Raw genomic sequence first — 12,591 nt, 5'->3', positions numbered from 1 at the left:
GTAGTTGTTGGCTGATGTCATGCTTGAATAACCCTTAATTTGTGAGCCAAATTATTTTCACTCCGGTGTAACTGCTATTAATTAGTTCTGCCATAAGGTGGCGACATTATACCAGCAGAAGATGAGGTTGGAGATATGATGGTAATCAAATTGTAAAGCGTTCATTGGCTGTTGGCTTCGGAGGACAGCCCCTTTATTCTGATCACGTTTTGGTACCAACCAATGAGCTGCGAGAACTCTGTTTCGCAACACAGATGCTCAGGACTTGTTACAAAACATTTCTTCAATGTGGCGCCAATATTTCCCCTTCAATTATTAGAGGAGCAGAGCTGGGAGCTGTACGATTCACGTGCATCGTCCGCATTTCTCTCACATAGGTACAGATACTCTCCGGCGTGAGTTTACCGAAATGGCGGCGAGACGATCCAAACGAGTTGCTGTAGTGACGGTACGGTGAAGTTTTGCTCTTTGTTTATAAAACCCAGCTGCCAAATTTAATTGACATTAGCTAAGTCTGAAAGCTAACTGAGGGTGATGTAACAGTTATACATAAGATTTGTAATAAGTGAAGATTGACTTCTGTGGGAAAGTTGTATGAGCGGCCGGTTGTTAATTGTTAACGATGCTCACCTGGCAGGACGTGACTCCCGAGAATCCCGAGGAGGCAACAGTCCGACGGTCCTCCCGGAGCGCTCTGGCACCCAAATGCCTCAAGTACTCTCCAGACCCAACAGACATGACAGCCAAGAAGAAAAGGGTAGGAGAGGCTTAACAACAACGCATACAAACAATGTGACTGGAGAGCAAGTCGCTTTGCTTTTTGCTTCATTTATGTATTTGTTAATGTGTTGTTTGTCATTGTTCTAAATAGAAATCTAAAGATTTTATAGAAGAGGATGGCCAGAACAAGAGACCAAAGGATGAGGAGGACGTTGATAACAGTGATGTGGAACATATATCTGTAAGCAAAAAATCCCTCTACGATTGTTTTGCAACTAACCCGAGGCGATGTGTGTCAAACTCCCGCACCAACATGCTTCCTCACACATCTGTGTGTTATCTTTACGTAACAGGATGGATCCGGAGGACTTTCTGCTTACGAACTGGAGCGCCTGGAGAACATCCGACAGAACCAAGCTTTTCTGTCTTCTATTAACTTGCTCCAGGTAGTATTGCACATGTGTGCTCTCAATGCATTATGACCAACCCACAGCCACAGTTGTTTGATTCTCATGCTGACTGAACAGACAGGACGGGTATCAATTATTATGCTTTTCTATGTCAAAAGGCAACTGAGGACGTGAAGCAGCTGTCTCGACCGAAGCCGTCGCAGAGGGGTTTGAGGTACAGTCGGCTACCTATCTGTTGATACTCATCCCTATTTAGGATCTGGGTAACACTTGGTGGAATTGATTAGAAGCAGATGCAGTCAGTTTTGGCTTCATTTTAATTTGTCATGTGAGGATCTTACTGCTCAAGTTTCAATAAAAAAAATAAAAAAAAACGGGACATAAACTGTTTTCTTTATGCAAATCTATTAATTATCTGTGTTTGCAGGCCGCATGCTGCTGTTAAGGAAGTGCTGCCGGCTCGCAAATCCCTGCGCCTTCAAAAAAAAGAGGCAGAGACGCTGACACTTCCCGCTGAACCCAAGGGGACACTCGTCTATGAACAGGTACCAACTTATAGATCTAATCATACGTCAGTAATGCCTCACTTCATGAAGTTCTACTACTGTGTTTTTAGCTGTTTTTTTCTGGGGTTCTGTTGTTTCCCCTCTTACTCATTTGAGTTATTTTTCAAAATTTCAATTCAAAGTATACACGTGTGAAGAAGCCCGATGGCCCTCTGCCCATGGACCCAGTTAACATGGAAGAGGGTTTCAAGCTGCCCTCACAACTTCTTGAGCTCTGCTCTGAGGTAAGAGTTATTTTTCTCCAGCTCGCTACATTGTGTTCTCGTTACATCTCTGATTCCATACACGGTTTGCTGCACCCACACACGAATTCGGAATAAAGTAAAAAGAAGATGGAGAGAATTGGAGGTATTTTGGAGAGGCCTTACTTAGAAAAGGCTGACAAAGACGTTTAAATTTCAAGGTAATTGTTCTAAATTGAGTTTTAATGAACCTGTTTATCTTTCCACAGGACACAAAAGCAAGAAAGATGGAATTTGACTTGAAAGGGTAAGATATCAAAGGTTTTTTGTTTCATATTTAGCTCTTCTTTAAGCACACAAAGATGCCACAGCTCTTTTCAGCATAATGTGTTGACACATTGACAAGTTTCACTCAAATCTACACTGATGTCGGAACCCAGGTATCGCTCTGCACTGAAGAACATGACGATAACTGAGGATAAGGTGGTCAAAGTGGTGAAGGACCGCATCTTCTCTGCAGCGTTCCACCCCTGCAGCAGCAGCCTGCTGATGGCTGCAGGAGACAAGTGGGGAAAAGTGGGACTCTGGAACTTGGTGAGTTTTCTTTGCCCCAGTAATAGTTTGGCGTTTGACCGCTGGAGGACAGAAACAAGCTTGTCGCAACTGATCTTGACGCTGTCAGTTTCATGTGTTTGTATCAGCTTAGACCAACTTTATATTAATGATTTAAACGTGTTTGTTTCAGGGTGGAGATTGGGGCGATGATGGCGTTCTGCTCTTTGAGCCTCACACTCGTCCCGTGGGCTGCATGGCGTTCTCCAGGGCTCATCCCACGCAGCTGCTTAGCCTCAGCTATGACGGCTCTCTGCGCTGTATGGATGTCGAGAAGGCTGTCTTTGATGATGTAAAACCTTTTTGTCTTACCTATTGAGTTGTAAACACTTGTCTATTACATTTGTGCCAAATATCCTTTCTTTGGTCGAGATGGATCTGTTCCTGCCAGAATTGACGTATAAAGAGGTTTGAACATTCTTCCAGGTTTATGATATTGACGATGGCCTGAAAACTTTTGCCTTCATGTCATATGACTGCTCAACACTTGTGGTGGGGAACTGGTATGGAGAGGTTTCCATCGTTGATAGGCGGACCCCAGGGTGAGGCGTTACTTAATGTCTTGAACTGATGAAAATCGAAAGTATTAAATGAGCTTTTGGCGGTTGTTTTTAAATCTTTTTTTTTTTTTTTCTTTTTTTACAAGAGCATTGTTTGATGTTGTTTTTTTTTTTTTTTCTGAAGAAACTCGCACGAGTCCATCCACTCACTGGACCCCAAGACTTTGCGCTGTGTTAGCGTCCATCCTCTCCAGATGCAGTACTTTGCAGTGGCAGAAAGCAGGTATGGCTGAATAATGACTTCTTTTCTTTTCCATTAACCATTTAGTGTCAGTCTGTCTTTTTGAGGTTATTAAATCGGATGTCATGATCTCATCTGCAGGATAGTGAGTATATATGACAGCCGATGCCTGAAGAAGACCAAAAGCCAAGCAGTCTCTCAGCTGAATGGTCACTCTTTAAGCATAACCAGTGCTTATTTTTCCCCATGTAGTGGGAACAGGGTTCTCACCTCCTGTATGGATAACCACATAAGGTGAGGCCAGCACTGCTCTTCTAAGTAGATATTTAGTTATTTGGTAATCATCGAAAATTACATCTCCCTAAATTTCTGTTTCTTTGAACTTGACAGGATATACGACACATCTGCCATGACCAGTAAATCTCCCTTGCTGACATCCATTAGGTACAGTATAGTCACGCAATTCAACTCTTAACTTTTATTGGGATCACTTGCTGTTTTTGTTATTCTGTCCTTCGAGAACTGTGCAACTTGAACTTGGTTTCAACGTGATTTATTTGTTATTTTTTTCAACTTGCATTTGCAGACATGACATGCATACTGGTCGCTGGCTGTCTAAGTTATCAGCAGTGTGGGACCCCAAACAGGAAGACTGCTTTGTTGTGGGGAGCATGATGAGGCCTCGGAGGGTGCAGGTGTTTCACGAAAGCGGCCAACCCCTGCACTCCTTCATGGACAACGAGAACCTTAGCACAGTGCTGTCCGTCACTGCTTTTCACCCGACAAGGAATGCCCTGCTGGGCGGCAATGCATCAGGCCGCCTGCATGTTTTCTCCAGCTGAAGTGAAGACCAGAGTTTTACCAGCATCCCTGGCTGGATTCAGCAGGTTAGGACAAACTAGGGGATAGTGTGGCCACAGGTGGGGTATGCAGCCCTGAATGTGTGGAGGAATTTCTTACTGTTGGATAATATAATCTCTTGTTTGCTTCCTCTGTCTCTCTACAGCTTTAATGCAGGGTCACACTATAACAGTAACAGACAGTATGACATTTTCTTAGAAGTTACACTTGGTTGTATAATAAACTTTCATGTGCTGTAGGGTGACACAGTATCAGTCAAGTGTAAGAATTGTCTGTTTCATTTTCAACAAATATACATTTATTGCTGAATTTAGTCAGTGTCAGGGAATAGGTGTGCTAGACAAATGTCCAGCTGTAATGCTTTCAACTCTTTTTCCATGCAAGTCTCAGGATTTAATGCAGCTTGTGTTAAAAAAAAAAAAGGAAAAACTTTTATTTTCATGTTTTATACTTCTATCAAATCAGTGTGTTAGTTTTTGTTTTAAGGTAGATATTTTCATCTCAAACTCTGACCATTCTCAGGCTCAGCCACTCTTCTTTCCCATTATAACATGTTGTGCAGCAATTGTTTTTTGGATAAATCCATGTATTTTCAAGCAGAGGTGCCTGATCGTAACCACTTTGCATTTCCCAGTTACATTTAAATTTCAGTCTTATACATTCCTTTTGAAGTTGAGTCTACTTTAGTTTTCAGTTAATCATTTAGAGGAAACCTTAATACATGCTGCTTAAGTAATGGGTGAATATACAAGTGTTTGAATATGTTTTACTCAAAATGACTTGCAGAACTGAAGAACTTTGGGGTCCTTTATGTAAAGTTTGTACGTTCCACAGTTAAAGGGCAAAAAGTACCTCTTTGTTAAGTTGATCACCTTCTTTTTTCTTTCTTAATTTTTTTTTAATATATATATTTGTGGCTTCTGAAACAAACAGAATAAATATTTTTCTTATATTAAATATTTAAGTTCCATTTATATCCTCATTGATAATATCACTGTCACCTGTAGATGGCAGCATTGTGGTATAATTGGAATTGGCTGCATTATTTTCCACTATTGATGTCTTTCAAACTTTGTGCCTTTTTCTTGTTTCTTCCTCTCTGAATTTGAAATTAAACTGGGAACCAGACTATCAGTCAAATGTAAAGAATAGATGATATTTATTCATAGATTACACCAGTCTCAAGTCAATGATTGGAAATAAGTGGTCTTGGCTGGAGGTAATAAAAGCAGAACACATGCTTACAGAGACATTGCCATGTGCAGGGCCTTGGTACAGGAAGGAAGTTTACGGTGAGAGCACGTCTGAGGCCTTGTTCCTGTTGACATGACTCATTCAAATGAAAACGAGAGTTGATTGTAAGAGAACCTGTCATGCCTTTGCCACTGCATCACTTATAGTTTGATGACAAACAAAAATACATGTATAGAACTAAATTGCACCAACTAAGATTCAGGTTGTAGAAAAATGCTACTTCTGCTGTTGATGTCCTGATAGGCTAAAGTTATCGGTTTTCCCTTTCATTGTCATAAAACTTGCTCCAAAGCCAAGTTCTGAGTGTACGGTGGTAAATCTGTTAACAAACATGAGATTAGTATCTAATCAGTTTTATAAATTCAGTAAAATAATAAGACACTAAGATTCCATAAGTGTCCTCAGGAACAGGGGCCACAGTTCCTTTCACACATGCATCTACAGGCAATTTTTGTGTTGCACGTCTTCAAGACTGAGACAAACATCAGTTGATAGTTCATGGTAATATCTGATCATGACATAATCTGAAATACACTGTATATATAAGCAGCTGTAATTTTCCTTTTTTTTATCATTACAGAAGGACACAAAGGCAGATAAAAAGCAAAGTGTCTGCCTTAAGTGGCCAGTTTTTTTTTTTTATGAAGACCCAACACTGAGCAAAAACAACAGATGTAAATATATTAGTCACTATATCTATTCCTTATATAACCTTGAACTAAAGGGGGTAAAATTAGAATTATTAATACTTGTGGTGTTTTCTACCCTGTGCAAAAATAAAATCAGCATTTAAAGATGCTCATTAAACACTGCAGGGACTCAAAGTCATGCTTTCTGTGTTCACTTTAAAGCTGAGAATTTCTTTCAGGAAAGATTTTAATATCATTAAAATAATATAAATACAGAACCCTTCCTAACTACTTAGAAGTATCTATGCAAACAAAATCTTTCGGCCAGTCAGGAACCTTAAAAGTGGATGCATTAACAGCATCTATCTGCTGATTACCACTGGCATTTACACTTACTTCTATCCTGAGCAACCACTCGCATCGTTGAAGAGAAGAAAAAAATACTCAACGGAAATTTCTAGAATTATTTCTGTTCCGCTAGACTTCAGTGACACGTGGTAGGCTAGCTTGTAAAGTACAAGTAATAAGGCTGAAGAAGGACAGCAGACTATAAGAGTTTCCATCTGTTGATGCAAACATGCTAACGTATGAGACAACAGAGGTTTCTTTGGTAGGTGTGGTGATGAAGTTTTGCAGTACAGAAGGTAAACATAACTTATCTTGAGCCCTCTGATAGGTGATTCAGGGCTGAAAACCACATATAAAAAACAATGACTCAAACACGTTAAAGTCACAATGAAGATTTTGTTAAAAAATCTTGTACAAAATGGAAAAATTACTTAAAACTTAGCCTTTCCGGATAAATGCATACATCTGAAAACAGTTAAATGAATCACTGGAAAAGGGTCAGAAACTGAAAATTAACTCTGGACAACAGCATACACCCTGCGAAATCAGCACTAATTTTAGAATTTTACATGTTAAAACAAAGTCAAATTTACCATAATGGAAATTATTTATGTATTTTATATTCATGATAACATTATTGCACATCAAGGTGACTCCCTTCTACTGACTGTGAGGGTTAAAGAACAAACCAAACACTTGACAACTACTACAGTCCTAGCTCACATTGTCCCATTACTTTTACAACTAAAGTAAAAGTAACTATAACAAAGTGACAACTACTCCTCACACACGGGGATTGATTGCCGGTACTATCATTATTTGGCTGCTATTTAATAAACAGTGAACCTATAACCTCCATTACTTACTTACAGCTGTGAAAAAAAGTACATCCCCTCTCCGTTCTAAGGTTTTTTTTTTGTATCAGGACATGATAAAAAAAAAAAAATCCTCCTGTCTTTCAATGGTGCCTACAACCTAAGATGAACAGCAATACGTGGCATATTACTCATTATCATGATTTATTAAGCAAAAACGGAACCAAAATGTACGAACCAAGTAAACCCCATGATTAAACAGCTAGTAGAACCATGTCTTAGCGGCAATAACTTGGAATTATCGTTTTCTTAATGAAGCTGTCAGTGTCTCACATCATTGTGAAATGATGTGAAGCTGATAACGTCACTACATGGGGAGAAATTTTGGCCTTCTGTTCTTTACAGTGTAGCTTCAGTTTATTGTGGTATGTGGGCATTTGTTTATGTACAGCTCTCTTAAGGTCTCACCACAACATTTTAGACATGGGCTGAGGTCTGGACTTTGACTGGATCAGTGCAGCACCTTGATTCTCTTGTTATTTAGCCACTGTGTTGTAGATTAGCCTCCATGCTTGCTGTCATTATTCTGCTGAGTGACACCATTTCAGCCATTTTTCAGCTGTTGGACAGATGGCCTCACATGCGACTCTAGAATATTTTGATATACAGAGATGTTCATTGTCGACTCAATGACTGCAAGTGTCCAGGTCCTGTGGCTGCAAAACTAGCCCAAATCATTAGCCTCCACCACCGTGCTTGACAGCTGATATACTGTGTTTGGTCTGCCAAAGGTGGGGCTGTGCATTACTTTCAAACATCACTTTTGTCTCACCTGTCCAAATGACATTTTTCCAGAAATCTTGTGGTTTATTCAGATATTATGTATTAATAATAATATCATAAATTGTATTGAGGCAATAAAATCTTAAATTTTTTTGTTGTATTTGTATAATACCATGTAATTCCATGTGATTATTACTTGAACAACTGAACCTCTGTCTCAAGATTCAGGTTGAGTCTGTCAAAAAGAAAAATCCTTTAAGATATCTAGATACATAAAGTGCATTTGATTAGCAGCACCTAACTGCTTTTTAATACTTATAAAAGCAGTGAGTACGCATTTAGTTTTTCACACAGTTTATCTTAGTCATTGTACATCTAAGGTTGTATTTACCTAATTTTAACATTTTCACAACATGATTTTTTTAAAGATTTTATCCCGATATGTAAAGCTTTGGATTAAAAAGAGGATGTACTTTTGTTTTCACATGACTGTATATCCTTACCAAGCCATAATTTATTATCAGCTTAATTAGTCCTTTAGTGTCTGGACAAAAATGGTCACGTGAAAATACCTAACAGAAGTTTGACCACAAAGATAACTTACAAACAAAAATAACCATCAAACCCACTTACCGGGCAGCCCCTACATCACGCATGTGTCATAAAGCTATTGCAGCTAATTTTTAGCAGTTGTTGAAATTCGAATACCAGATGCAGATTTCATACCACATATGGAGAGTTCAGGAAAGTGTATAAAGTGTATTTGCACCTGCTTTAAAACTGTATAAAACAATACTATTTTCAAAGATCATCAGACTCTGAACCCAGCCGCAATCAGTATGTATCGCTTACTTGTCCGTTTCACACTTTCCTTTACCCCCAACAAACGTATCCATCTCCTAACAGTGACCATAGTCAAGTTAAGGCATCATAAATGCCACAGTTGGCTCGATTCTATACCTAGGTCATCCCTCTTTATATTCTATCGGGAACTTTACTTAAACTCTCTCCCTGCAATACACACCTCATATTCAGGTCACTCGGTCTTGCGGTAATGTTACAACATATGAATTAATAGAAAAATAAAGGCAACTATGATCTCTGCTTGAATAATGATCAGAGTTGGTTCAGTGTTTCAATTAAACCCTGTTACTGTGACTTCATGTAAAAATAAAATACCTTGAGATGACCTGAATTCCTAAATTAAAATGTGATTGAAACTTTTCTTTATAGTGACAGTCACACATTATAACCACGGCAGTCTGTGGCTTGTGACAGAAACTCCTTTTCTGGGAGAAGCCAAGCTGATATTATTAACAAGGCTGCCATCTTTTTCCTCCTCCCCCCCATCTCCCAATCTGTCTATTATACATATCCCATCATCATCAGTGGAGGCCCGTGTTGAAGCATTTAGTCTGGATATTCTCTTCACCTCACTTGCTGACGAGGAAACCTCCCATCCACCGTAACTTACAGGCGAACCAGCGCCGCAGAGGGCAGAAATATTCAAAGTGGAACTGCTGGAACTCAGGCGTCTTGCGGATGTCTCTCAGAAAGGCAATGTCCAGGTCTGACTCTGTCAGCATGATGAGGAGCAGCAGAAGGGCGAACAGCAGTCCAATGGTAACCAGCAACAGACGCAGCACGCTGAGGATGAACTTGTTGAGCTCCTCTACATCACTAGGTGGTGACGGCCTGCTTCTGACCACACCCAGCGCTCTCCCTCTGGGTCCAAACTCTGCTGCCTGCCCCTTCTTTAACGCTCCTGCCTCTGACTCCTTCTCCTCGTCGATGCTGCACGGTGCGCCATTGAGGTGACGAGCCAGAGGCATCTCCATCCCATGCTCTGCCACAGGTGAAGGCAGTACGCTGTCTGAGGGGCTGTAGGCCTCATCGGAGATTACTGCTGACGTGCTTGCCTCGCTGCCATCCACCATCTGGCCCCTGGAAGGCATGAAGGAGTCACCATGGGAGACAGAGCGCACAGGTGTGGAGTGGGCACTGTCTCGAAGAGACTCCAAACCTGAAAACAAAGATGCAACATTTATCATTAATATTACAATTATTGTACAATATCATGGAGCTAGTTGCAATATTATCATGATACTGGTACCTTAGGGATCCAATTAACTTGTTAGGTTTCATGTCAGAGATTTTTAACAACAAAAGCAGTATGGTTAGAGCTCAGATTAGAGCTCAAATTACCATAACACAATTGTATGCCCCAACTACTAAGCCAGGTTACAGTTTTTTCAAATGTCTGTCCAGACTTGTTTGCTGGTGAAGTTCTGGTGTTAAACAATGGCCAGGGAGGATTTTTCTGCAGAACACAATATGCCACAGTGAACTTCACCTTTAACGCTTAAGCTTAAATATCATTCCTTTATCCTTGTACAAATGTGTGTGAAATTTTTAGTATTTAACACATTAATTCTTAAATCATGACCAAAAATGTTTTTTGTGAAGCTGCAGTAAACTTTGATTCGTTTATTCCAATTGGACATTTATACCTAATTTAAAGACACTTTCTTAATCAGCTATATCAAAATAAATCCTTCATGACAATGTGATGTACAGACAATCAAAAATCATACACACTTCTGCAGATAATGGAAAGCATACCAAACAATAATATACTCTGATACCACATAAACACACAGTGCTTTGTAAAAGTTGGACCAACAAGTAAAGGTGGGATGCTGTAAAAAATAATCCCTTCACATCTTTTTATTTTTTAGCTCACTTGAGTCCAGTGAAAAGGAAACCTCGGTGGAACCCAATCGATAACCCCCCACACCATTTCAACATTTCTACAGTATCATCTAATGCAAGCCAATATAGATTTGGTATCGAAGTACAATTTTCTCTAATGCAAAACTATGATACAGTTCAACAGACAGAGGAATTCCTTCAAGGGGACAAATGATAAACTTTTTCCATGCTTAAGAGCATTTCTTTAGGTGTGTGAAGTCACTGCCAACTCAAAAACTCCCCAAATACACAACCCTGGCACTTAGTTGAAGCTGCCTGGGTTTAAAAATGCGACATTCGGTAAGGTTGTTGTTATGGTAATCATTAGTGGCTATATCTTTCTGTGATGATAAGTCAACAAATGAAGGTGGCACAGGCTTACATGAACAGTGCTTCTGTTAACAGCTGCAGTATTTGTTGATTGATAACGGTCTGCTTCTAAGCCAGTTCCAATAGTTCAAAGAGCAGATTTAAGAGCAAAATTATTATCATGTTCTTAAGCCAGTGATGCAAACTGAATAAACTTGTACATATACTGTAAACCTCTCTTTTATAATAGAGGAGATTTTAATGGAAATTTTGTTTAGCAAATATTTTGTGATGAAACAGCTTCCCTCAGCCTGTATTAGTCAGACACTTGCAGCCACAGGAATTTTTGTCCATCTCTCAAGACAGAGCTGTTCCAGCTCCTTCAATCTGGAAGGATTCTGCCTGTGTACAGCAAACAACATTCGACAACAAGTGATTCACAACAAAGAGGACGAAGCACCAAAAAATAGAATTCGCAAAGAAGCGCTGATTAAAAAAAATGACAAAAGCTTAATGGAACAATATTCACGATTAACACTTAGTTTCACTTCATCACAAAGAACATCTTTGTCTACTTTGACTTCTATCTTTTCCACAACAGAGCTAAGATAAAGGACCAAAAACAGCAAAAAAAACACAACTTAGAGTGGCTTATACTTATCTCAGATATTTCTGAGACAGATATATATACGCTAAGCTCTTAATTTACTCTGACGTCTGACTTGCTAAATATTCTTGCATGTGCGCAAGTAGATTCTGTCAGGTTACTCTTTAATAAAGGTCAGCTTTGTGGTTCTATAAGCAGACACTCCAATCTCTGATTTCAGAGTTCTCTTTAGCTTCTATATGGTATCTCTGATTCGTGTCCTTATTGCCTGGTCTATTAGTTCCAGTAGTCTGTATTTTGTTGGCTAAAATAATAAAGGTGCTCTGAGTGACATTCAGAGTAGAGCTCTTTTTCCTTCACTATGTTGCTTGCTTATATATATACACACATACTGACACATTAGTTAGAGAGATACTTAGATTGCAAAAAGGTGGACTTTCTTGAACTAATTACATGATCGATGAAGATAACTGGCAGCACCAGATCTTATTCAATTGGTTTATAGCAAAACTAATTTGTAAATTATTGTATTTTGTGTTGGTCCATGATATACAATTTAAAAGTATTTCTACTTAAATGATAGGTTGTAATACAACAATTAGAAGAAAAAACCCTTGAGCACTGGATCCTCTCCTGACTGTCATTAAATCACTGCCTAAATTCATATATTATCAGCAGTATATCTAACCTGTTAAACTAAACAATAATCCAAAGAACAGTATCCTCTTAGGACTCGCTTAACTTTGACTTCATCCTTACTACTTTTATATTTAACCTCTGAAAGTTATTCAATCACAACTGAATACTGCGGAAAGAATTCTTGAAAAATGTCCAGGCAGCTTTTCAAATATCCAGCATCCACTATAATGGTCTTTCCCACAACAATCCATACATCCGTTCCCAGTAATCATAATATCACAAAACCAGTGCCGTTTTTTTTTTTTTTTTTTTTACCTGAGCAGCTGGCTTGTGGCTGATTGCCACCATGGTATGAGGGTGGGAC

The 12,591-nt window shown here is 39.2% G+C and overlaps 2 protein-coding genes across 2 annotated transcripts in view; one reads left to right on the top strand and one right to left on the bottom strand.

The window, feature by feature from the left end:
- The first annotated feature begins 267 nt into the window (after nucleotides 1–267).
- wdr76 (WD repeat domain 76) lies at nucleotides 268–5,226 on the top strand. Its single transcript, XM_075463867.1, has 15 exons — nucleotides 268–448; nucleotides 638–757; nucleotides 872–961; nucleotides 1,074–1,166; nucleotides 1,289–1,344; nucleotides 1,558–1,675; nucleotides 1,819–1,920; nucleotides 2,148–2,185; nucleotides 2,319–2,472; nucleotides 2,624–2,782; nucleotides 2,917–3,032; nucleotides 3,175–3,273; nucleotides 3,373–3,525; nucleotides 3,622–3,675; nucleotides 3,818–5,226. The coding sequence occupies exons 1-15, from the start codon at nucleotides 410–412 to the stop codon at nucleotides 4,071–4,073; spliced, it is 1,647 nt and encodes a 548-aa protein (XP_075319982.1). The 5' UTR covers nucleotides 268–409; the 3' UTR covers nucleotides 4,074–5,226.
- Nucleotide 5,227: 1 nt separating this feature from the next.
- Nucleotides 5,228–12,591, bottom strand: part of LOC142378888 (FERM domain-containing protein 5-like) — an 87,027-nt gene continuing 79,663 nt past the window's right edge. The window contains exon 14 of the mRNA XM_075463853.1: nucleotides 5,228–9,944. Coding sequence (XP_075319968.1) covers nucleotides 9,355–9,944 — 590 coding nt within the window. The 3' untranslated portion in view covers nucleotides 5,228–9,354. The remainder of the gene's footprint in view (nucleotides 9,945–12,591) is intronic.

This window comes from Odontesthes bonariensis, chromosome 1, assembly GCF_027942865.1.
Source record: "Odontesthes bonariensis isolate fOdoBon6 chromosome 1, fOdoBon6.hap1, whole genome shotgun sequence".
Taxonomy (NCBI): Eukaryota; Metazoa; Chordata; class Actinopteri; order Atheriniformes; family Atherinopsidae; genus Odontesthes; species Odontesthes bonariensis.
This window is presented reverse-complemented; position numbering and strand designations above follow the sequence as displayed.

Bases quoted from the DNA above. Each gene is read 5' to 3' on its own strand.
- wdr76 (XM_075463867.1), top strand. From the start codon at position 410: ATGGCGGCGAGACGATCCAAACGAGTTGCTGTAGTGACG. The intron at 2,473-2,623 runs GTGAGTTTTCTT...TGTTTGTTTCAG, and splicing joins AAGTGGGACTCTGGAACTTG to GGTGGAGATTGGGGCGATGA. The intron at 3,676-3,817 runs GTACAGTATAGT...TTGCATTTGCAG, and splicing joins CCCTTGCTGACATCCATTAG to ACATGACATGCATACTGGTC.